The 25,797-nt window shown below is 43.9% G+C and overlaps 1 protein-coding gene across 2 annotated transcripts in view; it reads left to right on the plus strand.

The window, feature by feature from the left end:
* The first annotated feature begins 2,480 nt into the window (after nucleotides 1–2,480).
* FDFT1 (farnesyl-diphosphate farnesyltransferase 1) overlaps nucleotides 2,481–25,797 on the plus strand; it is a 34,198-nt gene continuing 10,881 nt past the window's right edge. The window contains exons 1-4 of one of the 2 annotated variants that reach the window (XM_050801093.1): nucleotides 2,481–2,794; nucleotides 8,680–8,777; nucleotides 9,551–9,734; nucleotides 21,867–21,995. In XM_050801093.1, coding sequence (XP_050657050.1) covers nucleotides 2,696–2,794; nucleotides 8,680–8,777; nucleotides 9,551–9,734; nucleotides 21,867–21,995 — 510 coding nt within the window. In that variant the 5' untranslated portion in view covers nucleotides 2,481–2,695. Of the gene's footprint in view, nucleotides 2,795–8,352; nucleotides 8,778–9,550; nucleotides 9,735–21,866; nucleotides 21,996–25,797 lie in introns of those variants that run through there. The other variant, XM_050801092.1, reaches the window with a different exon arrangement.

Genomic DNA, 25,797 nt, shown 5'->3' on the forward strand with positions numbered 1-25,797 from the left:
GGAGGGAGGCTGAGGCAGGAGAATCGCTTGAACCCAGAAGGCAGAGGTTGCAGTGAGCCGAGATTGCGCCACTGCACTCCAGCCTGGGCAACAAGAATGAAACTCTGTCTCAAAAAAAAAAAAAAAAAAAAAGGCACTTGAACAGAAATTTAATTTACTCAGCAAGGCTATTTTTACTTCCTGCAGAAAGGGTACACTTGCCAGCAGTTTTGTCACGAGAGTATACCAAACAAAGGAGAAAGGGTCATTCATAACCTGACACGTCCACCCTACTGCTGTGTCTGGTTTCCGTTGTCTGGAATGGGACCTGACGTTCTTTATTTGTCCCGATTGTCTAGCAACTTAGAACTTCTTAAAAGAGGAAAAGGTAGAGGAGAACAAAGGAAGGAGGAAGTAACTTGTGGAATGGTGAGAAAGGTAAAAACACCTTCAAATAAGAAAGAGGAACAGGCTTGCTTGGACCAGTATAAGCATGCCAGGGCAAATATTTAGGCTAAATTGTGGGAGCTAAGAACATAAAGTACATTGATTTCTTTATCACGGCTAGCAGATATTTAAGAATGTTAGCACAGGTCTTTGAATAAATTTTGCTTCTAAGAGAAGTTACTATTTATTCCTAACTAAATGCGGAGGAAAGTCTTTGAAGAGGAACCTCTACTTTACTTTTTACACCATCATGACTGGAAACTAAGTTTTTAAGATTTTTCTGGGGTTCCCTTGGCCAAGGTGGGGAGTGGGAGGGCTGTCCAGTGGTAGGGGCTTAGGATTTTAATTTTAGTTTACACTAGCAAGGGGAAACACCCTGTAATCTAATACATAAGTAAATGATGTATTTACTATAGAATATGGTAAATACAGGCAAGTGGAGCAGGCAAATGGGATCAGCAGTGGTGGAAATGCGGGAGAGGGCAAGCAGGTGGGTCTAGATGAGGTGTGAGCAGACTCGAGGGGCACAGGAGTTAGTCAAGCCAGTATCTGGGGGATAGTGCAGGAATAGTGAACAGCTAGACAAAAAGCCCTGGGACTAGAGAAGGCGAAAGCATAAGAGATGGAGGCCAGAGAGGTAATCTGGGTGGAAGACTATTCATTGCAGCCTCTTGGAATCCCCGTAGGGGCTTTGGCTTTTGCTGGAGAGACACTGAACGGCTTTGGGCAGTGAACAGACCTGACGGGTTTTTGTTTTTGAGACGAAGTCTGGCTCTTGTCCCCCAGGCTGGAGTGCAATGGCGCCATCTCGGCTCACTGCAACCTCTGCCTCCTGGGTTCAAGCGATTCTCCTGCCTCAGCCTCCCAAGTAGCTGGGATTACAGGTGCCTGCCACCACACTCAGCTAATTTTTGTATTTTTAGTAGAGACATTTCACCATTTCACCACGTTGGCCAGGCTGGTCTTGAACTCCTGACCTCAGGTGATCCGTCCGCCTCGGCCTCCCAAAGTGCTGGGATTACAGGCGTGAGCCACCGCGCTCGGCCAGACAGGACAGGTTTTAAGAGGATTACTGGTTGCTGTGTTAAAACAGACTGCAGAATGGCTTAGGTAGCCAGTTTTTTTTTTTTTTTTTTTTTTTTTTTTTGAGACGGAGTCTTGCTCTGTTGCCCAGACTGGAGTGCAGTGGCTTGATCTTGGCTCACTGCAACCTCCACCTCCTGGGTTCAAGTGATTATCCTGCCTCAGCCTCCAAAGTAGCCGGGACTACAGGCGCCTGCCACCTGATACCCGGCTTTTTTGTATTTTTAGTAGAGACGGGGTTTCACCATGTTGGCCAGGATGGTCTCGATCTCTTGACCTCGTGATCCACCCGCCTCGGCCACCCAAAGTGCTGGGATTACAGGCGTGAGCCACCTCACCCGGCCGGGTAGCCAGTAGTTTCTAGGGCTGGAGAGATCCAGGATGAGAGAAGTTTCCACCTTCCTGTTATAGGCCCTCTAAGGCTTCAGCTCTTTTTTCTAGGACTAAGCTGGATCTCAAGTAAACACTTTAGAGAGGAGGCAGCTGAAGCTCCAGGAGTGTGCGGGGATCCCTGGGGCCGGATGGCGGTGGCGGGCAGGCGAGCGGGGCTGTGCTGGGGTGTGTAACAGTAAAGACGCCCAGCTGGCGCTAGGCCAGCCTTTTCACGGTCTTAGGCTCCACGGGAAACGGCTGCAGAGCTCATTCAGTTGGCAGGAGCCAACGAGGCGGGACACGTGGGCGACTTATTGGCTAAGCGGAGCGCACGCCGGCCGGCACTGCTCTCCAGACGCCGGACCACCGTTGGGCTCCTGCGAACCCTAACCCCTCGGCCTCACGTCGCGTCCCCACAACGTCCGCACTACCTGGCGGCGTAAGCTGGAGAAAACAAAGGCCCGGCTCCATCAGGGCACCAATCCCGCTCGTCGGCCTCTTTCTCCGGCTCCAATGAGCTTCTAGGGTGTTGTCACGCCAGGCTCCTTCCGCCACTGATTGGCCGGCGTCTTCCTAGTACGAGCGGTGCTGGCGAATCAGCGCCCGTCAGTCCACCCCGCCAGCCGCAGGTAGCCACGCTAGTGCCCGAGGCCCGTTGAAGTGGGCGGAGCGGCGGGCGGGGCGTCGTCGTGCAGGGCCCGCCTCCTGCCCGGCCAGCCCCGGGCGCGCCTACTCCACAGGTCCGGCCGGCCGGTGAGAGCCTGGGGACCGCAGAGGTGAGTGCCGCGCCCGAGAGTCCGCCACCTGCGCCAGGATGGAGTTCGTGAAGTGCCTGGGCCACCCCGAAGAGTTCTACAACCTGGTGCGCTTCCGGATCGGGGGCAAGCGGAAGGTGATGCCCAAGATGGACCAGGTGGGCCGAGCATCCCTGCTTCCTGGGTCGGGGAGGCAGCGCGCCGGGACGGCATCAGGGCCTGAGCTGCCGGGCCCGGATCTGGGGCAAGGGGCGCAGCGAGCAGGGCCGACGCCTGGGCGTTCCCGTCCCCCTTACCTCAAGCCTTCCCCACGTCGGGCCCGGGTGGACGCGGCCCTCCTGGCAGGCCTGTCCCTGCCCACGCAAGCCGCCCTGGGCCTGAGCGGCTTCTGCGTGGTTCCCGGCGGTTGCGCTCCCCGTTTCGTCCCTTCCGTGAGCATCGGCGCTTACCCAGTGTTCTAACCCGCGGGTTGCACATCTGAGGCGATGTGGGTGGGTTACGTGGGAGAGGACGAGTGAGTGTTTTGGTAAGCAAAATGAACTATGCAGGTAACATCACATGAACACCGTTTCTGGAATGAAATCTCACTCCTCCAGTTTCACCTCCTCCAGAGCTCTCCCCGCCTTGCTGCTGTCCACCGCTTCATCCTCAGCGCTTCCTCAGTTTTAAAATCGCCTATCTACACTTCCGAGTTCTAATGAGTTATCTGTACGTCTACGGATTAGCTAGGTGGTTGGTGGAAGGTCAGAACTTGGTTTTACTTACATTTTATCTGCCTCATGCCTGTACTATTTATTAAATGAATGCATAAGAGGTGTTTTTATTCCAACAAGAAAATTATTCTATGTGATTATTGAATGAATAGACACATTCAACCAAGTTCTTCTGGTCTGGACCAGCCTGGCTGATTTCTGTGACTTTTTTGGGCCAACAGGACAGTAGCAAATGTGACTCAGGCCGAGGTGACTTAGGCCGAGGCTTGATAGGTGCCTGAACATTGGAGTCTTTCTGTGAGGGTCCATGTGCTTAAGTAAACACACCAGAAAATAAATTTCTGGTTTTTGTCCCCAGTAGACTACACCCTCGTTTGATGTTATCTTTCACATGCCAGCTTTAGGACAGGTACGTCCTTCAGCCTATTTGTAGAATATTCCATTTTCTCCATCTTTTCTTTGCCGGTGCTACATTATTTTAATTATTTTGCTGCAGAATAACTTTTATTATTTGATAGGGCAGATGTCACTTTTTATATTTAGATGTAGCATTCATTTATTTAACAAATATTTGACCACCAATTGTATATCAGATTGTGTTTTAGGTGCTGGAGATACAACAGTGAACAAGATAGGTGAAGACCTTGCTTTTATAAAACTTATTTTTTAGTGGAAGAGAGACAATTCAAAAAAACAAATGTACAGTTTTTCAGGTGGAGAAAAGCACCGCAGAGGAAGATGCTAGCAGGGCAAGGGATCTGAGTGCAGTCAGAGCTTATCTGGGTCCAGAGACTTCATTCCTCTGTCTCTTCCCTTTCTACAGAGACTATTAGAGAAAATGGTAGCATTGGTTACCTGTTGGGAGGGAAAGTGGGTGGTCATGGTAAGTGAGTAGCGAAAGACTTCACAGTATACTGAATTTTTTTTTAAAGTGAGACTTGAGCTATTCCTTCTAGCTCTGATAATATGGTACAGTATTATTTGTTTTGTTGTAGTCTTTCTGGGCACTTTTTAAATCCCCATGAGCCGTTAAAAAAATAACTGAGTTGTAATTAGGGGAAACAAATTGGAAAATACATTTCCCTTCACTTAACATTATCTTAGCTTCTCTCTCTCTCTCTTTTTTTTTTTTTTTCTTGAGGTGGAGTCTCGCTCTGTTGCCCAGGCTGGAGTGCAGTGGCGCGACCTCAGCTCGCTGCAGCCTCCGCCTCCCGAGTTCAAGCAATTCTCCTGCCTCAGCCTCCCGAGTAGCTGGGATTACAGGCGCCTGCTACCACACCCAGCTGATTTTTTGGTATTTTTAGTAGAGACGGGGTTTCACCATGTTGGCGAGGCTGGTTTTGAACTCCTGACTTCAAGTGATCTGCCCGTGGTCTCCCAAAGTGCTAGGATTACAGGTGAGAGCCACTGCACCCGGCTTTTTTTTTTTTTTTTTTTTTTTTTTTGAGATGGGGTCTCACTCTGTCATCCAGGCTAGAATGCTGTGGCCTGAACATGACTCACTGCAGTCTTGACTTCCCTGGCTCAAACCATCCTCCCACCTCAGCTTCCTGATCCTTAGTAGCTGGGACTACAGGCACGTGCCACCAATGCCTGGCTAATTTTTAAATTTTTTTGTAGACACGATGTCTCGCTGCATTGCCCAGGCTGGTCTTGAACTCCTGAGCTCAAGCGATTCTCCCACGTCAGCCTCAAAGTGCTGGGATTACAGGTGTGAGCCACTGCACCCAACCAGTTTCTCTCTACAAACTAGGGAAAAAATTTACACTTAGCAGATATTGAGGGCTGATTATTTCTATCGCAGAAGGATTTGGCTATAGAATTTCAGGGTTTAGTAAACTTGATTTATATTGCATTTTTAGGAGCATATCAGTAAATCTAGGGGCATATGCTGCCTGCAAGGTGTGTGGCATCACCCAAAAGCCAAGTGATGGAAAAAGCAGGCTGTTTGTAATCAGGCAGATCTGGCTTCTATCAAATCTAAATCCTGTTATTTAGACTAGTATCTTAAGTCTATTATTATTAAGTCCAGTTTCTGACTCTATTAAATTTGGTGAACAACCTTGGTAACTTAACCTCTGAGCCACAGTTACTTCATCTGTAAAATAGGGATGTATGTATGGTCACGATTTTTTAACCACAACTTCCCAACTCTAAGATGGTCTGAAAACGATTTTTTGTCAATTTGGCTCAAAATCGCTTGGCAGCAAAACCTGCCTTGAAGTTGAGGCTTCATTCATCCCACTTAGTATAAATATTCAAATGTTTTGCTAAAGAAATAATTATGAGATGCTACTGCACACTGACTGGGGTTGTATATGCGTTTTATTACCTATTTTCTAAAACACTAAAAATGCTGAATTCTGCCCCAGGTCTTGCCACAAATGTTTCAGTGGACTGTGGGCCTTTGAGACCTTAAAGGGTTGAGTAAGGATAACAGGCGATGTCCACATTGTGCTTGGCATGGAGTTAGGTGCCTGATAAATGGTGGTTATCAATCTGATTATGTAAATTCAGTTCTCAAGTTTGTGGTATTTTTCCCGTCCTGGAGAAACCTATTCTATTTTAAAGTGAGGAAGGCTGCATAGAGGGCCGGTAGCTGCTAGCTGTTCACTTGTGGAACTTTCAGCCTGAGGCTGGAGCCCCTTCCTGGGAGTCTGCTCTTGTCCTCCTGACCACCCCACACCCCTCCTCTAAATTCCCTCCATCCCTGTTTTCTCCCACTTGCGAGCTCTTGGGAGTGCCCTGAATCTCAGACTGCAATAGAAAACCCAGGAGGGACAGGCAGCAGTAGCCTGAGCTTTCTTTCTCCCTTAGCTCATGGAAATTTTTAGTGAGTGGTGTTTTCCATAGTGTGCTTACTAGTTGTGTCTTCCTGTTTTGTTCTTGGTGATTTGAAGAAACTGTTGTTACAGGGTAAGGCACTGAAACAAATAGGTGACAGGAAAAAGAGCAGCAGGGGTATGAGCTGGAGGAGTAAGTGGCTTAGCTTGCTCCCTTTCAGAGTGGAGAACTGTATGGAAAGGAGGGGTAGTGTTCTTGAGGAGTGTTGGTGTTCAAATCTAGGGGGACTGTGTCTTGGCATTGATTGAAACTCCTGGCTTAACATCAGCACCCAAACTCTTGGTTGGACTGAACATGACATTTGGCAGTGCAGTTAAAAACACTGCCTGCTGTAGCCTGGTAATGGTCAGGCTATGTGAAGAGCTGATCTGGAGCTCAGTCCGGAGCAGCTATTCTGTTTCTTTCACTCTGAAATCTTGCCTCCCCATATTTTGAGAGGGAAGGAGTTGGTGAATTGTTTTAAAATACTCGATGTATGTCTTCATTTATTCATCACACCTTCACCAAATATGTTTATGTGCCAGACACTGAACTTTACTAATATTATGGTGCCCAGTAAATATTTGTTTTTACTAATAATTTTTATGGCAATAAAATGACTTTTTCAGAATTATGTGATTTAAAAGATTGACTATTTTGGCAAAATAATATGTATTCATGATAGGAAATGTACACAAATGAAAACAACATAGTTCACCTAAACCCCCCACCAGAGCCCAGGGTTCATTGTTACCGTTCTGAAGTGACTGTGGAATTTCCTAGCCGTGGATATGCCATATTTTTTTTAACCACTCCTATTAGATATTTGTGGGTTTTTAAATTTTTATTGAGATGGGGTATCACTCAGTAGTATACAATATCATAGTTCACTGTAACCTGTATCTCCTGGGCTCAAGCAATCCTCCCACCTCAGCCTCCTGAGTAGCTAGTCTTGAGTAGCTAGGACTACAGGTGGGCGCCACCATGCCTGGCTTTTTAAAAAAAAATTTTTTTAACTTTTTTGTGAAGACGAGGTCTCACTATGTTGCCCAGGCTGCCCTCAAATTCCTGGACTCAAGTAATTCTCCCACCTTGGCCTCCCAAAGTACTGCGATAACAGGCGTGAGCCACCACACCCGGCCCTGTTAGATAAATGATTCCCATCTCTCTCCCAAAAAGAACTGTTGTGAGACTGTGGGGTGAGGAGAGGGAAGTGGGGAATAGGAACCCGCGGTACTTTAGACTCCCTGTGGGCCTAAAACTGCTCTGAAAAATAGTCTATGAAAATATACACACTTCAAACAGCAACTCTTTCTGATATGCTTGCATTTAAAATGAGGCTTTTTTTCCCTTTTGGAAAAACACAGTCCTTGTTTGCTTTAGGGAAAAGTAAAGGTCAGTGCACTGCATTTCCATTAATTTCGAAGGGCAAGATGAGAAGACAGGAATGGCTGGCTTTCTAGAGAATAGTAGAGGCTTAACAGGTGTCAGAGAAAAACCATAGTTTTCTCTGAAAACGGGTGTCAGAGAAAAACCATAGCTGGACAGTGGTAGTAAAACGGCAAAACACAGATTTTATTCAGAACAACTATTACAGTAAGAGGAGAGAGACCTCAGTACAGAACTGGGCTCCATTCTGAATACAAGGAAAAGTAGGAATTGATGACGGAGGAGCCGGATGTCAGTGGATGGAAAATTATTACGAGGAAACACAGGGGTAAGGATTTTTGAAGGCAGGCCAGAGTTATCAGACATCACCTGAGGGATGCAGGGGGATGTGGAACCTGATCAGGTGTCTAGGGTGATCAGATATTGAAATTGGGGGATTCTAGTCAAATCAATTTAGCAGGATTCTTGGTAAAATTGGGCGATGCAAAGACAGACGCGTTGAGTACAAAGTCCAGGCCTTGTTGGGAAGAGGATTCAGCGGAGCCCGAGTAGAGTTTGGTCTAGGGAGACTCTGTCACGGGGAGGAAAAGCGAGCTGAAGTGCGCTGGGTTCCCTTAGCGGCAGGTGGGTTCCGTTGAGAAGGGCAAGACCGGGAGGAAGCAGGCGCCAGGTGCCGAAGGGGTGCGGAGCGGGAGACCGGGGGCGGGGCTGCGGGCCGGGAGCGGCCTCCACGTGCGGGGCGGGCCCGTTCTGGGTCGGCCCAGCGCGTATTCGAGTAGAGGGCTAGCCCGTCCCGCCCCTTGTTGGGCGCTTCCCAGATCCGCTCGAGTCTATGGAGGAAAAACTCCGCGGGGTCCGCGATTCCCATGGCCGCAGCCGCCTGCGGCACCAAGGCCATGGCCCTCTTCAAGCGCACGTTGGTGCTGAGTCCCGCCGCGGCGCCCAGGGGCCCGGGCGCAGGCACCGCCCCGCGGGGCTGCTGCTTGCCTCCTGCAGCCTGGCCCTGCAAGGACTGGCCCCGGGGAGAGGGCGGCAGGCTGTGGAGCCGCCTGCCCCAGTCCCACTCCCACTCCTGCTCCTCGACGTCTCCCACCGCCGTGTGTCTTGTCTGCCCGCAGGACTCGCTCAGCAGCAGCCTGAAAACTTGCTACAAGTATCTCAATCAGACCAGTCGCAGCTTCGCAGCTGTTATCCAGGCGCTGGATGGGGAAATGCGGTGAGTGATGGAGGCAGCGCCTCTGGCTTGGAGGAAAGCTTGTCGGGGAGCTTTGAGTGGTTGGAGGCTACGTGTTGATATAGCGCTCAGCGTTGCAGCCTCGTTGCTGTGGCTTGCCCAGAACATAGCCCTGCCCTATGTGTTTACTTTAGAAAGCCCTTCCAGGCTCTTTGCCATCTAGTAGTGTCCCTTTGGGCCCAGCCTTTCAGAGAAGGGGGGGGGGGGGTGATGTTTATTAACTTTTTTTAGTCCTGGCAGCTGAACCTGTCTGTGAGCAGGTCGTGTATTTTCTCGGCTTCTCTTATCCAACTTTGCATTTCTATTTCTAGCATATTGGGTTGATTCTTTTGAAGCTATCTCTGTGCAGATTACACCCATGAACTTAACACCAGTTGCCTTTATGTATGATCGTATTTATACCGAGAAGTTACTGTGTTTTCTGACTTTCTTTTCTATTTGCCAAATATTAGTTCGGTCTTTTGGTCTCTATAGTTGTTCTACATTAGTTAAATGCAACTCACTGCTGGGAGTACTAGTGACACCCAACTAGTAGGCTTTTTATTTTTTAATAAACTACAGAAGTTCATTAGTCTCATGTAAGAAAGGAAAACTAATGTAAGTTTCGTTAAGTATGAAAAACTTTGGATATCCTTATAGTTCTTTAGAGTTAAGGGTGTAGATGGGTTTAGAAAATGGCCTGGCATAAGTTATTTTAAAATAAAATAACTTTGGCTGTTTGTTCCAAAATATTAATAGGTTTTCCTTTTTTACAGCAACGCAGTGTGCATATTTTATCTGGTTCTCCGAGCTCTGGACACACTGGAAGATGACATGACCATCAGTGTGGAAAAGAAGGTCCCGCTGTTACACAACTTTCACTCTTTCCTTTACCAACCAGACTGGCGGTTCATGGAGAGCAAGGAGAAGGATCGCCAGGTGCTGGAGGACTTCCCAACGGTGAGTGAGGTTACGCATCTTGTCGACTGACCCTTGTGTTCCTAATTGCTGATGTGGTTGTCTGCTAGCCTGCATACTTACGGAGAAAGGTGAAATAAGCAGTTTGAGGGCAGCATAATGTGATGGTTAAGAACCCTGGTAGCCAAGACTCTGAAGCCAGGCTGCCCAGGTTGGAATCTCAGATCTCCCACTTACTAAACTGTTGGTTATTTGCAAAGCCTCTCTGTGCCTCAGTTTCTTCGTCTATAAAATAGGGGTAATAATAACACCTACCTCATGGTATTCTGAATATTCAAAGAATTAACATAGGTAATGCTCTTAGGATGTTAGTTACTGCTGTTATTATCAGTATTGGAAGTCCAGTGTTTCTTCCTGTGGGAAGACGCACTCACATTTTAGTGTTGTAAAAGATTCTCAGGCTAGCTCACAAAAGCCTGCTGACTGTATGATGCATCCTACCTGTGTGACACTGCTGGCCTCTTGACTACCCTGAGCCTGGTAGCAAGGGACTGCTGCTCAAGATGGGTAGCAGCCTGGCATAGGGGGTGGTGTCTGTTGGCAGCTAGGGTGAGGATTGAGAAGCAGGGTGAGCCTCTGCCACTTCACCTGTGATCCTGGGCAAATTCCTTATCTGCTCTGTGTCTCCATCTCCTCATTTGTAAAGTTAGAACTGAGAGGATTGAGTAATTTCACATGTATAAAGTACTTAGTGCCTGGTACAGAGTAAGTGTTCTGAAAATATTAGCTATTTGGTCTATTTTGTTGGAGTAAAGTAGGTTATAGTTAAAATCCTAAGCTTTAAAAAGTCCCTCAAGTTTATGTGGACATCTGACTAGGTCCTACTATCTTAGAATTTGCATGTCTTGACTCACATAAATAACTGATTCTTCCATATCTTATAAATAAAAGTTTGATTTGGCAAAGTCACATGTTCTGTAATAGCCCAAAGAAGCCCTTTTTATCCACAGTTGCCAGAGCTTTTGGAGAACATTCCTTATGTTATTGAAAGAAACCTAATCTGTACCTGAGTTGGGAGGGAGCTAAGTGGACAGATGGAGAGTCCTCTGCCAAAGAAATGAATCTTTGATTCATCTGCATAGTGGGAGCAATATTTTAAAAAAAGAAAAAAAAAAAGGAATATTTGGGGAAGACTCTTTTGGTGCAAAGGCTATTTCAGATTGCTGAGATCAGACCTTCAGTACCAAAGCCCAAAATATAGTACAACACGATACAAATGAGAAGAAAATATCTGAAGAATAATTCGAGGTTATACAGTACAATTCAAAAGAAGAAAGAAAATTTATGACGAGTAACTGGGTGAGAATTAGAGCTGCAACGCTGGGAAGGTCCTGGTGATTTGGCTCTCACAGGACACCCGATGACCAGAGGATGGGTTTCCTTTGATGGGAAATCTGTGACCATTCATGGATGGGCCTCTGAATTCTGCCAAAGCAGAGGAAGTAGTCATACCCCATTTATAATGGAAGCACATTCTCACTTAGAAACAACTAATATTCTAGCTGGACCTAGCCTGAAATTCCATAGTCACTTCAGAATGGTAACAGTGAACCCTGGGCTCTGGTGGGGGGTTTAAGTGAACTATGTTGTTTTTATTTGTGTATATTTCCTATCATGAATACATATTATTTTGTCAAAAGAGTCAATCTTTTAAATCACATAATCTTGAAAAAGTCATTTAATTGCCATAAACAGCCAAATTACTTTTGACTTGAGTAGATTCATAATAATTAAAAAATTTCTGGGGCATGGGATAAATGTCTTAGGTATTACATAAGTCAAGGCAGCCCTGTCCACTCAGCAAAAGTGAAAGAATATGAAAGTGTGTGAATGCTAACATAATTTTGGGGAATATCACTAGCAGATTTCCAGATGATATTCCAATATGTTTGTAAAACTTCAGTGTCTTCCTTTGTTCATACAGTGTTCCGGTGGAAAAATAATGCTTAGTTCTGGAAGGTTTCAGATGTGAACACTGAACTGATCGTTTTCTCTTTTGGGTAGTAGAGTTAGAGATGCAGTCCTCTGGAAAGCAGAGTTGCCCTGGGGAGAGTAAAAGGGAGCAGAAAGCGCAAGCCAGGCACAGCTGTTTTCGCTGTTGTTAACCTTTTGTATCCTTACGAATATAAAGATGTACTAAGTTGTGTGTTTTGTGTGCATATATAATTTTAAGCTGCTTGAATTATGGGTCCCTCCAGTCTGTGATTCAGCTTGAGATGGGACTGTATGGGAATTAATAGTGCCTTGTCTTCTTAAGGAATGATTTGTATATGTGCTGATGTAGCCCAGCATCTCTTTGAAACCAGTTGTGTGGGGCTAGGCCTGCAATCAGCTTTTGACTAAGACGTCCCAGGATAGAACAAGTAGTGTAAAAGAGGAGTAATAGCTTGGCCTCACTCACACAGTACTGCTCTTAAACTTGGGCAAGTGGAACTCCTCACTTTAGAGGGCCCCATGGGGTGAGGGGTCACGTGGGAATGTGCTTATTCAGCTCTCATGGGCTCTCCTACACCACGTTCTGGACATCTGGAGTTCCTTGCCCCGAATCCCTGAGCCCATGTCCGCATCCACACAGTCTGTTTCCTAAGGTCCGTCCATCTCCTCCAGGTGGGAACATGCCACCATTGACTGTGCCCTTGGGCCTGAGTGATGGCCCAGGGCTGTGTTGGGGAGTGTCGTGGATAGATCCTGGCACTAAGGGCTGGGATATCCTCTCAAATGAATGTGAGGTGCCTCCCGTGCTGAAGAGAGCGGGATTCAGGAAGCAGTGGAAGGGAAGAGCCTGGGATATGAGAATCAGCTGTCTGTGCCCTGCTGCCTTTTGGAATAAAACTCTGAGGGACTAAGAATTTTAAATTCAAACCTGAATCAACCAGGTTGTTAGGAAAAATGTTCGTCAAGGCAGGAGGATAGAATATATTTTATTTAACAAGTTGTTAACTCGATTGATCATTTTAAAATTTTTAGCTACATGTAGTAGGCCTCCATTTGTCCTCTTATCCCAGGCCTTGCAGGCTTGTTTAGGAATAAGCCTCAATACAGTATTCTAACCAAGTGACCTCCATCTTGATGTACAGTAGATTGAACCTGATGCTTTATGCGTTAGTAGAACTTTCTAGAACTCTCATTGTATATTAGGGGTTCGATTAGAGCACAGTCATGCATCACTTAATGAGTGGCACAGGATACATTCTGAGAAATGCATCGATAGATGATTTCATCATTTTGCGAACATCATAGAGTGTACTCACACATACCAAGATGGCATAGCTACTACACGTGTAGGCTCTGTGGTACAGCCCATTGCTCCAAGGCTGCACACCTCTGCAGGACAGTGCTGTACTGAATGCTGCAGGCAATTGGAGCACAGTGGTATTTGCGTCTTTAAACATAGAAAAGATTTAGTAAAAATACGGTGTTACAGTCTTAAGGGACCAACGTTGTATTTGCAGTCGTCGTCGACTGAAACATCATTATACAATCCATGACCACGTATCTTTCTCACCTGGTACTAGTGGAAAGCTAGAAAGCTTAGAACTCTACCTGTAAACAGAATTTAAGTAATAATACAGCCTTATTTCCTTATTTTTAAATGATAATAGCGATAATAGCATTCACTTATTGAGCAATTTACTATGAGTTAGTTGCTAAATATATTTCATTGTTAATTTACTCTTTGTATTATTTTATCTACAACATCGTTTAACAGGGAAGTTACCTAGTACATAACATACTGCTATTATCTACATTTTATGTACATGAGGAAACTGAGGCACAGAGAAATTAAGTGCTTTGCCTAGGATTACCTGTAAAGTTAAGTGGCAGAATCAGTGAATCTGGAAGGTCTGGCTTCAGATCCCTTGTGCTTAGTCACTGGCATACTTTACTGCCACTTTAAAAAAAAAATGGTTGAAAACACAAAGCCAACAAACCAAAAACAGTTTAAACATAGGCAAAGGTAGACCTACCCAGTGTTTTGATCACAGTACTCCTAAGGTTTATAATCAGAGGAATTTGTATTTGTATTCCCTGCTACTCTTACCTCCTATGTGGGATTTGGCCTTTCTCCATTATCCCTGTGGACTTGCTCTAGTACCTTCCTTCTTGTACTTGGAGTCACCAGAAAGTGATCTGAGAACATGGAAAACTACTGTGTTGTGGAACAGAATTACCTGGAAGGGGAAAAGGCCCTCCTGGCTCAATTCACATGTCAGGGCTTATTGTACCCAGGGAATATACAAAACTGGGCACTGAGTGTGGAGTCAGCAAAGCCCTGTCCGTCCTCTGGGTTTCTGGGAAAAACCATAGAGCTCTTCATTGTCACTTTCTCCTGTATACTTTTGTTTTTACTTTTGGAACTGTACGATTATATAATAAATACCACAAGTTGTTGGAAGGATAGGTCAAGTTCAGAAGTGAAAGTGTTCTGGAGGAGTCTAAGCTCCTCCCCACTCTCATTGGCCTTTCCTCTCTAATAAATAGAACTGGTCTAGCCAAGGATCTGTGGAAAGAGCAGAGTCCTATGGAGATTCAGGGATTCTAATAACCTCTTGTTGAATCACTAGTTTGTTTCAGCCACAAGAAGGAATTATCTTTTGGCATTAGCTTGAACAGCTGTTCTGCAAAGAACAACTTTTTGGAAAGAGTTCTGGAAAGACCAGATTGATTTGATTGATTTGATGTTTTTTTTTTTTTTTTTTTTTTTTTTTTTGGGGAGGGGCATGGGGGTGTTGACAGTTGATGTTAATCAGAAATCCTAAGTTCTGTGAATTCCTGGTGCTTTGCAATCAGCCGGCCACCTGATTTTCCTCTGGGCCCTTAATTTTAGGTGTTTTCCGAGGAAGTTTTTCTAACTTTTCTGTAAACACAGACCGAGTATATTGCACACTTTCAATGTTTAACCAAATCTCTCCGCTGTTTGCAGTATTATATGTAGGTTGTTTTAAGACTTCCCATGGTGTTTTTATATTGTATTTCGTCAACCTATGAACAATTCTTTGAAGTTAAAACAAGATATTTGGGCAGTAACAATAAATTTTAAAAACATCAATTCAACTTTTCTACATTAGGGCTTGGACTATGGAAAAAGTATTGGGCAGCATGCCTCATATTGAGTTGTTTAATGAATGTAAAAGTATAGCCTTAATAGTGAGAGAGACTCTGTAGCTTCATAATATAAATTGGGTAACTAATGAGATGAAATGGTTGGCAGATCTGCTCACTAGAATCTAAGCTCTTCAAGGGTCTGAGTTTTTTTGTTTTCTTTTTTTTTTATTATTTTACTTTTAAGTTCTAGGGTACATGTGTGCAATGTGCAGGATTGTTACATAGGTACACATGTGCCATGTTGGTGTGCTGCACCCATCAACTCGTCATTTACATTAGGTATTTCTCCTAATGCTATCCTTCCCCCAGACCCCCACCCCCAACAGGCCCTGGTACGTGATGTTCCCCTCACTGTGTCTACGTGTTGTCATTGTTCAACTCCCACTTACGAGTGAGAACATGCAGTGTTTAGTTTTCTGTCCTTGTGATATTTTGCCGAGAATGATGGTTTCCAGCTTCATCCACGTCCCTGCAAAGGACATGAACTCATTCTTTTTTATGGCTGCATAGTATTCCATGGTGTATATATGCCACATTTTCTTTATTCAGTCTATTATTGATGGACATTTGGGTTGGTTCCAGGTCTTTGCTGTTGTGAATAGTGCCACAGTAAACATACGTGTGCATGTGTCTTTATAGTGGCATGATTTATAACCCTTTGGGTATATACCCAGTAATGGGATTGTTGGGTCAAATGGTATTTCTAGTTCTAGATCCTTGAAGAATCGCCACACTGTCTTCCACAATGGTTGAACTAATTTACACTCTCACCAACAGTGTAAAAGCATTCCTATTTCTCTACATCCTCTCCAGCTTCTGTTGTTTCCTGACTTTTTAATGATCGCCTTTCTAACTGGTGTGAGATGGTATCTCATTGCGGTTTTGATTTGCATTCCTCTGATGACCAGTGATGATGTGCATTTTTTCATGTCTGTTGGCTGCATAAATACCTTATTTTGAGAAGTGTCTGTTCATATCCTTTGCCCATTTTTTGATGGGATTGTTTGTTTTTTTCTTGTAAATTTGTTATAGTTCTTTGTAGATTCTGGATATTAGCCCTTTGTCAGATGGATAGATTGCAAAAATATTCTCCCATTCTGTAGGTTGCCCGTTCACTCTGATGATAGTTTCTTTTGTTGTGCAGAAGCTCTTTAGTTTAATTAGATCCCATTTGTCTATTTTGGCTTTTGTTGCCATTGCTTTTGGTGTTTTAGTCATGAAGTCTTTGCCCATGCCTATGTCCTGAATGGTATTGCCACGGTTTTCTTCTAGGGTTTTTGTGGTTTTAGGTCTTACATTTAAGTCTTTAGTCCATCTTGAGTTAATTTTTTATAAGGTGTAAGGAAGGAATCTAGTTTCAGCTTTCTACATATGGCTAGCCAGTTTTCCCAGCACCGTTTATTAAATAGAGAATCATTTCCCCATTGCTTGTTTTTGTCAGGTTTGTCAAGGATCCGATGACTGTAGATGTGTGGTGTTATTTCTGAGGCCTCTGTTCTGTTCCATTGGTCTATATATCTGTTTTGGTACCAGTACCATGCTGTTTTGGTTACTGTAGCCTTGTAGTATAGTTTGAAGTCAGGTAGTGTGATGCCTCCAGCTTTGTTCTTTTTGCTTAGGATTGTCTTGGCTATGCAGGCTCTTTTTTGATTCCATATGAAATTTAAAGTAGTTTTTTTCTAATTTTGTGAAGAAAGTCAATGGTAGCTTGATGGGGATAGCTTGAATTTATAAATTACCTTGGGCAGTATGGCCATTTTCACTGTATTGATTCTTCCTATCCATGAGCATGTAATGTTCTTCCATGTGTTTATGTCCTCTTTTATTTCGTTGAGCAGTGGTTTGTAGTTCTCCTTGAAGAGGTCCTTCCCATCCATTGTAAGTTGGATTCCTAGATATTTTATTCTCTTTGTAGCAATTGTGAATGGGAGTTGACTCATGATTTGGCTCTCTGTCTGTTCTTGGTGTATAGGAATGCTTGTGATTTTTGCACATTGACTTTTGTATCCTGAGACTTTGCTGAAGTTGCTTATCAGCTTAAGGAGATTTTCGGCTGAGGTGATGGGGTTTTCTAAACACACAATCATGTCATCGGCAAACAGACAATTTGACTTCCTCTTTTCCTAACTGAATGCTCTTTGTTTCTTTCTCTTGCCTGATTGCCCTGGCCAGAACTTCCATTACTGTGTTGAATAGGAGTGGTGAGAGAGGGCATCCTTGTCTTGTGCAGGTTTTCAAAGGGAATCCTTCCAGTTTTTGCCCATTCAGTATGATATTGGCTGTGGGTTTGTCATAAATCGCCCTTGTTATTTTGAGATACGTTCCATCAATACCTAGTTTATTGAGAGTTTTTAGCATGAAAGACTGTTGAATTTTGTCAAAGGCCTTTTCTGCGTCTATTGAGATAATCATGTGGTTGTTGTCATTGGTTCTGTTTATGTGATGGATTACGTTTTTTGATTTGCATGTATTGAACCAATCTTACATCCCAGGGATGAAGCTGATTTGATTGGGGTGGATAAGCTTTTTGATGCGCTGCTGGATTCGATTTGCCAGTATTTTATTGGGATTTTCGCATTAATGTTCATCAGGGATATTGGCCTAAAATTCTCTTTTTTTGTTGTGTCTCTGCCAGGCTTTGGTATCAGGATGATGCTGGCCTCATAAAATGAGTTAGGGAGGAGTCCCTCTTTTTCTTTTGATTGGAATAGTTTCAGAAGGAATGGTACCAGCTCCTCTTTGTACCTCTGGTAGAATTTGGCTGTGAATCTGTCTGGTCCTGGACTTTCTTTGGTTGGTAAGTTGCCTCAATTTCAGAACCTGTTATTGGTCTATTCAGAGATTCAACCTCTTCCTGGTTTAGTCTTGGAAGGGTGTACGTGTCCAGGAATTTCTCCATTTCTTCTAGATTTTCTAGTTTATTTATGTAGAGGTGTTTATAGTATTCTCTGATCGTAGTTTGTATTTCTGTGGGATCAGTGGTGATATCCCCTTTATCATTTTTTATTATGTCTATTTGATTCTTCTCTCTTTTCTTTATTAGTCTTGCTAGCAGTCTATCAATTTTGTTGATCTTTTCAAAAAACCAGCTTCTGGATTCATTGATTTTTTTTGAAGGGTTTTTTGTGTCTGTATCTCATTCAGTTCTACTCTGATCTTAGTTATTTCTTGCCTTCTGCTGACTCTTCAATGTGTTTGCTCTTGCTTCTCTAATTCTTTTAATTGTGATGTTAGGGTGTCGATTTTAGATCTTTCTTGCTTTCTCTTGCAGGCATTTAGTGCTATAAATTTCCCTCTCCACACTGCTTTAAATGTGTCCCAGACATTCTGGTATGTTGTGTCTTTGTTCTCTTCGGTTTCAAAGAACATCTTTATTTCTGCCTTCATTTCGTTATTTACCCAGTAGTCATTCAGGAGCAGGTTGTTCAGTTTCCTTGTAGATGTGTGGTTTTGAGTGAGTTTATTAATCCTAAGTTCTAATTTGGTTGCACTGTGGTCTGAGAGACAGTTTGTTATAATTTCTGTTCTTTTACATTTGCTGAGGAGTGTTTTACTTCCAATTATGTGGTCAATTTTAGAATAAGTGTAATGTGGTGCTGAGAAGAATGTATATTCTATTGATATGGGGTGGAGAGTTCTGTAGATGTCTGTTAGGTCCGCTTGGTCCAGAGCTGAGTTCAAGTCCTGGATATCCTTGTTAACCTTCTGTCTCATTGATCTGTTGTCTGATATGACAGTGGAGTGTTAAAGTCTCCCATTATTATTGTGTGGGAGCCTAAGTCTCTTTGTAGGTCTCTAAGGACTTGCTTTATGAATCTGGGTGCTCCTGTATTGGGTGCATATATATTTAGGATAGCTCTTCTTGTTGAATTTATCTCTTTACCATTATGTAGTGGCCTTCTTTGTCTCTTTTGATCTTTGTTGATTTAAAGTCTGTTTTATCAGAGTCTAGGATACTTTTTTTTTGCTTTCCATTTGCTTGGTAGATCTTCCTCCATCCGTTTATTTTGAGTCTGTCTGTGTCTTTGCACGTGAGATAGGTCTCCTGAATACAACACCCTGATGGGTCTTGACTCTTTATCCAGTTTGCCAGTCTGTGTCTTTTAATTGGAGCATTTAGCCCATTTACATTTAAGGTAATATTGTTATGTTTGAATTTGATCCTGTCATTATGATGGTAGCTGGTTATTTTGCCCATTAGTTGATGCAGTTTCTTCATAGTGTCGATGGTCTTTACAATTTGGCATGTTTTTGCAGTGGCTGGTGCTGGTTGTTCCTTTCCATGTTTAGTGCTTCCTTCAGGAGCTCTTGTAACGCAGGCCTGGTGGTGACAAACTCTCTGAGCATTTGTTTGTCTGTAAAGGATTTTATTTGTCCTTCACTTATGAAGCTTAGTTTGGCTGGATATGAGATTGTGGGTTGAAAATTCTTTTAAGAGTGTTGAATATTGGCCCCCACCCTCTTCTGGCTGGTAGGTTTCTGCCGAGAGATCTGCTGTTAGTCTGATGGGCTTCCTTTTGTGGGTAACCCGACCTTTCTCTATGGCTGCCTTTAACATTTTTTCCTTCATTTCAACCTTGGTGAATCTGACAATTATGTATCTTGGGACTGCTCTTCTCAAGGAGTATCTTTGTGGTGTTCTCTGTATTTCCTGAATTTGAATGTTGGCCTGCCTTGCTAGGCCTGGATAATATTGTGAGGAATGTTTTCTAACTTGGTTCCATTCTCCCCATTACTTTCAGGTACACCGATCAAATGTAGATTTGGTCTTTTCACATAGTCCCATATTTTCCTGAAGGCTTTGTTCATTTCTTTTCACTCTTTTCTCTCTAATCTTGTCTTCTTGCTTTATTTCATTAATGTGATCTTCAGTCACCGATATCCTTTCTTCCACCTGATCAAATCAGCTCTTGAAGCTTGTCTGTGCTTCACGAAGTTCTCGTACTGTGGTTTTCAGCTCCATCAGGTCATTTAAGCTCTTCTTTACACTGGTTATTCTAGTTAGCCATTTGTCCAACCTTTTTTCAAGGTTTTACGCTTCCTTGTGATGGGTCAGAACGTGCTCCTTTAGCTCGGAGAAGTTTGTTATTACCAACCTTCTGAAGCCTACTTCTGTCAATTCCTCAAACTCATTCATCCAGTTTTGTTCCCTTGCTGGTGAGGAGTTCCGTTCCTTTGGAGGAGAAGTGGTGTTTTGGTTTTTGGAATTTTCAGCATTTCTGCTCTGATTTCTCCCCATCTTATCTACCTTTGGTCTTTGATGTTGGTGACCTATGGATGGGGTTTTGGTGTGGATGTCGTTTTTGTTGATGTTGATACTATTCCTTTCTGTTTGTTAGTTTTCCTTCTAACAGAGAGGCCCGTCAGCTGCAGGTCTGTTGGAGTTCGCTGAAAGTTCACTCTAGACCCTGTTTGCCTGGGTATCACCAGCGGAGGCTGCAGAACAGCAAATATTGCTGCCTGATCCTTCTCTGGAAGCTTCGTCCAAGAGGGGCATCCACCTGTATGAGGTGTCTGTTGGCCCCTACTGGGAGGAGTCTCCCAATCAGGCTACATGGAGGTCAGGGACCCACTTGAGGAGGCAGTCTGTCCATTATTGGAGTTCGAACACCATGCTGGGAGAACCACTGCTGTCTTCAGAGCTGTCAGGCAGGGACGTTTAAGTCTGCAGAAGCTGTCTGCTGCCTTTTGTTTAGATATGCCCTTCTCGCAGAGGTGGAATCTAGAGAGGCAGTAGGACTTGCTGAGCTGTGGTGGACTCCTCCCAGTTTGAGCTTCCCTGCTGCTTTGTTTACACTGTGAACATAGAACTGCCTATTCAAGCCTCAGCAATGGCAGACGTGCCTCCCCTCGCCAAGCTCCAGCATCCCAACTTGATCTCAGACTGCTGTGCTAGCAGCGAGCAAGGCTCCATGGGCATGGGACCCGCCAAGCCAGGCACTGGAGGGAATCACCTGGTCTGCCAGTTGTGAAGACCATGGGAAAAGCGCAGTATTTGGGTAGAGGTGTACTGTTCCTCCAGGTACAGTCAGTCACGGCTTTCCTTGGCTAGGAAAGGGAAATCCCCTGACCCCTTGTGCTTCCCGGGTGAGGCGATGCCCCGCCCTGCTTCAGCTCGCCCTCCGTAGGCTGCACCCACTGTCCAGCCAGTCCCAGTGAGATGCACCAGGTACCTCAGTTGGAAATGCAGAAATCACCCGTTGTCTGCGTTGATCTTGCTGGGAGCTGTAGACCAGAGCTGTTCCTATTCGGCCATCTTGGAAGCAGCTCCGGGTCTGAGTTTCTCTTTGTGTCTGTGATGTACATCCCCAGTGCCTAGAATGATACTTGTTACATAGGAAGTGCTTGATCCATGTTTGCACAAATGAATCTTTCTCATAATGAGGTTTGTCTAAACAAGCTGTTCTCCCTAAAATTCTTATACCCAGCTTTCTTTATGTTGAAGCATCTCATTATACATTGGAAAGATGAAATGTGTAGTGAGACTTTGAATCTTCTTTTTAATCTAGAAACGTTAGCATTTTTAGACCCTTCTATTAGAATATTTATAAAATTTATGGAATAATAAGAAACATGAGGCTGGGCACAGTAGCTCACACCTGTAATCCCAGCAGTTTGGGAGGCCAAGGCTGGTGGATCATGAGGTCAGGAGTTTGAGACCAGCCTAGCCAGCATGGTGAAACCCCATTTCTACTAAAAATATAAAAATTAGCTGGGCGTGGTGGTGCATTCCTGTAATCCCAGCTATTCGGGAGGCCGAGGCAGGAGAATCATTTGAACCCGGGAGGCGGAGTTTGCAGTGAGCTGAGATCGCGCCATTGCACTCCAGCCCGGGCAACATTGCGGGACTCCGTCTCAAACAAAAACAAAACATGTATGACCTAAATTAGGCTTATAGATGAACCACTGCAGAGTGATAATTAATTCCACCATTGTTTGCCTTGTGATCCTTGGTGCCATGTCTGTACATATTTCATGATTTCTGTGTTTTTACGGTTTCTATTTCAGATCTCCCTCGAGTTTAGAAATCTGGCTGAGAAATACCAAACGGTGATTGCCGACATTTGCCAGAGAATGGGAATTGGGATGGCAGAATTTTTGGATAAGCATGTGACCTCCGAGCAGGAGTGGGACAAGGTCAGTCTTGTAAAACAGTGTCTGGGTGTGATGTATTAGACACAGCTAGCAGTCCTCATAGTGAAGCGCAGAACAAGAAAAGTTGTTCGCTAGTTCCAGGCCCTCTGGTTTTACAATTCATCTGTTTAGGTTGAATGTCTCATCATAAACACTTGGTTCCAGAGGTGATTCCAAACCAGCAGCTATGTAGGATATCGGCCAGGTGAGGAGGAGGGGCTGGAGAGAAGTGATTATCTAGACAAAGGGATGTAATTGACCATGAAGATTAAACTACACATCAAAACATAAGGTAGGGTTAGGAGTCTTGCCTATTTTTCATAGGAATGGTGTTTGCGAGACTTATCACCTCTGTGGAAGCAAAGACATTTTATTAATTTATTTTAAAGCCAGTCAAACTGAACAATCAAAGACATTTCAAACATCTAAAGTGTTGATGTATTTCATACCTTTAACAGTGCTTAAATTAGGATCTCCAAAGAGATGCTGCTACATAGTCACCAAGTTAGTGGGTCCAAGGTCTTGGGCCTCTTAATTTTTCAAACCTCAAAACATAACAGCAACGTCTTTGGAACTGCTGGTTTGTGCTTCCCAAGTTAACAGCATATAATGAGTGCTAGAAATCAATTTCTGCATTTAAGGTGAAGTTAGCCGGGCACTGTGGTTTATCTGTAATCTCAGCACTGTGGTTTACCTGTAATCTCAGCCCTTTGGGAAGCTAAGGTGAGAGGATCATTTGAGCCCAGGAGTTCGACACAAGCCTAAGCAACATAGCGAGACCCCATCCCTCAAAAAATTAAAAAATTAGCAGGGCATTGGTGGCATGTGCCTGTGGTCCCAGCTACTCTGGAGGCTGAGGTGTGGGAGGATTGCTTGAGCCTGAGAGTTCAAGGTTGCAGTGAGCCATGATTGTGCCACTGCACTCCAACCGGGGTGACAGAGCAAGACCCCATCTGAAAGAAAATAAAGTTGAAGTTAAAACTTCTGGCCAAGAACCAGCACTGGTTATGATAGTAACTTCATTTTCTGTTGTGCAGCTTTATTCAGGAAACTTAATTGTAGGTTGTTGAATAGACGTTCTGATCAGATAAAACTGAATTTTTTTGAGACAGGGTCTTGCTCTGTCATCCAGGCTGGTGTGTAGTGGTGTGATCACAGCTCACTGCAGCCTCAACCTCCTGGGCTCAAATGATCCTCCCACCTCAGCCTCCTAAGTAGCTGTAACTACAGGTGCATGCCACCATACCAGGCTAATTTTTGTATTTTTTTTTTTGTAGAGAGAGAGTTTTGCCATGTTGCCCAGGCTAGTCTCAAACTCCTGACATCAAACAGTCCTCCCACTCCAGCCTCCCAAATGTTGGGATTACAGGCATAAGCTACTACTGCACCCAGCCAAATATTTTAAGGAGTTATTTTTTTTCTTCAACTTTGGAGGAAGATGAATTATATACGTCTCCATTTTAGGAGTATTTCTACCAAAAGAACTATTATCTTAAAATATATTTTTGGATAGTACTATAGATATACTAATGATTTTTTAAAATTTCTAGTAATTCTTTTTAAGATTTTGTATAGCTGCCCAAAGCTAATTTATTTACACGTAATTTCAGCAAAATGTTACTTTTTTCATGTTACTTTTCTCCTAGAACAAATTTCAAGTGCTTTCTCTTCGCCTGTTCATTGTGCCCCCGATTAGTCTCTGGCCTTGTGTTACTTTCAATCAGAGACGACTTTTTTTTTTGAGACAGGGTCTCACTCTGTCACGTAAACTGGAATCCAGTGGCCCACACAAGGCGGCCTTGACCTCCCAGGCTCAAGCAATCTTCCTTGCCTCAGCCTCGTGAGTAACTGGGACCACAGGCATGTTGCTACCGTGCCTGGCTAATCTATTTTAATTTGTATTGTTTTTGAGACAGGGTCTTGCTCTGTCGCTCAGGCTGGAGTGCAGTGGCATGATCAAGGCTGACTACAGCCTCGACCTTCTGCGCTCAAGCAGTCCTCTCACCTCCACCTCCCGATTAGCTGGGACTATCGGTGCACACCACCACACCTGGCTAATTTTTGTAATTTTTTGGTAGAGACAGGTTTTCATCATGTTGCCCAGGCTGGTCTTGAGCTCCTGGACTCAAGCAATCCACCTGCCTTGGCCTCCCAGGTGTGAGCCACCACAGTCAGCCTTTTAAAATTTTTTACAGAGATAGGGTCTTGCTTTGTTGGCCAGGCTTGGTCTAAAACTCCTGGGCTCAAGCAATCCCCTCTCCACAGCCTCCCAAAATTCTGGGATTACAGGGGTGAACTTTGGTCATTGCCGAACTTTTACCCTTCCTAATGACACTCCAGAGCTTACCTTCTTTACTTTTCTCTTCTTAAGTTAACTAATAGACAATTATTGTATGTGAATGTTGTGTTAAGTTGTCTTAGGATACCCTTTTCAGAGGAGGATAACTTTTAACAAATTGGTGTCTTGGAAAAAAAGTATTTGACAATTAAGACTTGCATTTACTGAAATCTCTGTTGAGAGAGGGGAAGTTACGCTATCTCTAAAAGAAAGATTAAAAAGAAAAAAAAGGGGGAAGTTTTAGCAAAGTTGTTAAAGCCTGACACTTAAGTCAGACTACCTAGTTTTGAACCCTTAGCCCCTGCCACAAACATGGCAGCCCCACCTTCCTGGGTTCAAGTGATCCTCCTACTTCAGCCTCCTGAGTAACTGGGACCACTGGCATGTGCCACCCTGCCTGGCCAATTTTTTTTTTCTCAGATGGGCAATGTTGGGCAAGTTAATTAACTTCTTTGTGCCTCAGTTTCCTCATCTGAAATGGAGATCATAGTGCTATGTACCTGATAAATGTTTGTGAGGATTGAATGTGCAAAGTTCTTAAAACAGTGTCAAGAACATATGATAGTTATTTGTTCTTTCATATAATGGTGATTCTGAGGGCCTGCAGATCTTGAAATGTTTTCAGGTTGGTCAAAAAAAGATTCAACTATACTTAGTATTGTCTTAGTTTCTGTTAGCCAGAATATTCCATCATTCATCGTTGCCTTCTCTCACAATTTTATGTATCAAAAAGTTTATTGTAAAGCTAGGCCGGGCATGGTGTCTTGGGCCTGTAATTCCAGCAGTTTGGGAGGCCAAGGCGGGCAGATCAGTTGAGGTCAGGAGTTCAAGACCAGCATGGCCAACATGGTGAAACCCTGTCTCTACTAAAAATACAAAAATTTGCTGGACATGGTGGTGGGCGTCTATAATCCCAGCTACTCAGGAGGCTGAGGCAGGAGAATCACTTGAACCCAGGAGGCAGAGGTTGCAGTGAGTCGAGATTGTGCCACTGCACTGCAGCCCAGGTGACAAAGTGAGACTTGATCTAAAAAAAAAAAAAAAAAAGTTTATTGTAAGGTAAGGCTAGACACAGTGGTGTTTGCCTACAATCCCAGCTATTTGGGAAGCTGAGGCATAAAGATTGCTTGAGCCCAGGAGTTTGAGTCTAACGTGGGCAACATATGAGACTCCATCTCTTAAAAAATAATAATAAAATAAAATAAAAAATGTTTACTAGACTAGTTTTTTTCAATAGCCTTTTATTATAGTAGCAGTACATGTGCATTGTAGAAATTTAGAAAATACAGGTAAAAAATAAAAACATCAGATTCCCATCAGCCAGAGACCGCTGTTAAATCTTTGAGCACATCTTTCTTGGATGTTTTGTTAAAATCCTGGTATGTATATTTGTATTTTAAAATCAAAATGCATTCTTTCCCATTCTGTTTCGAGCCTGCTTTTTTGGAGCTAATGATCTCTAGTGTG

This window comes from Macaca thibetana, chromosome 8 (assembly GCF_024542745.1).
Source record: "Macaca thibetana thibetana isolate TM-01 chromosome 8, ASM2454274v1, whole genome shotgun sequence".
Lineage (NCBI taxonomy): Eukaryota > Metazoa > Chordata > Mammalia > Primates > Cercopithecidae > Macaca > Macaca thibetana.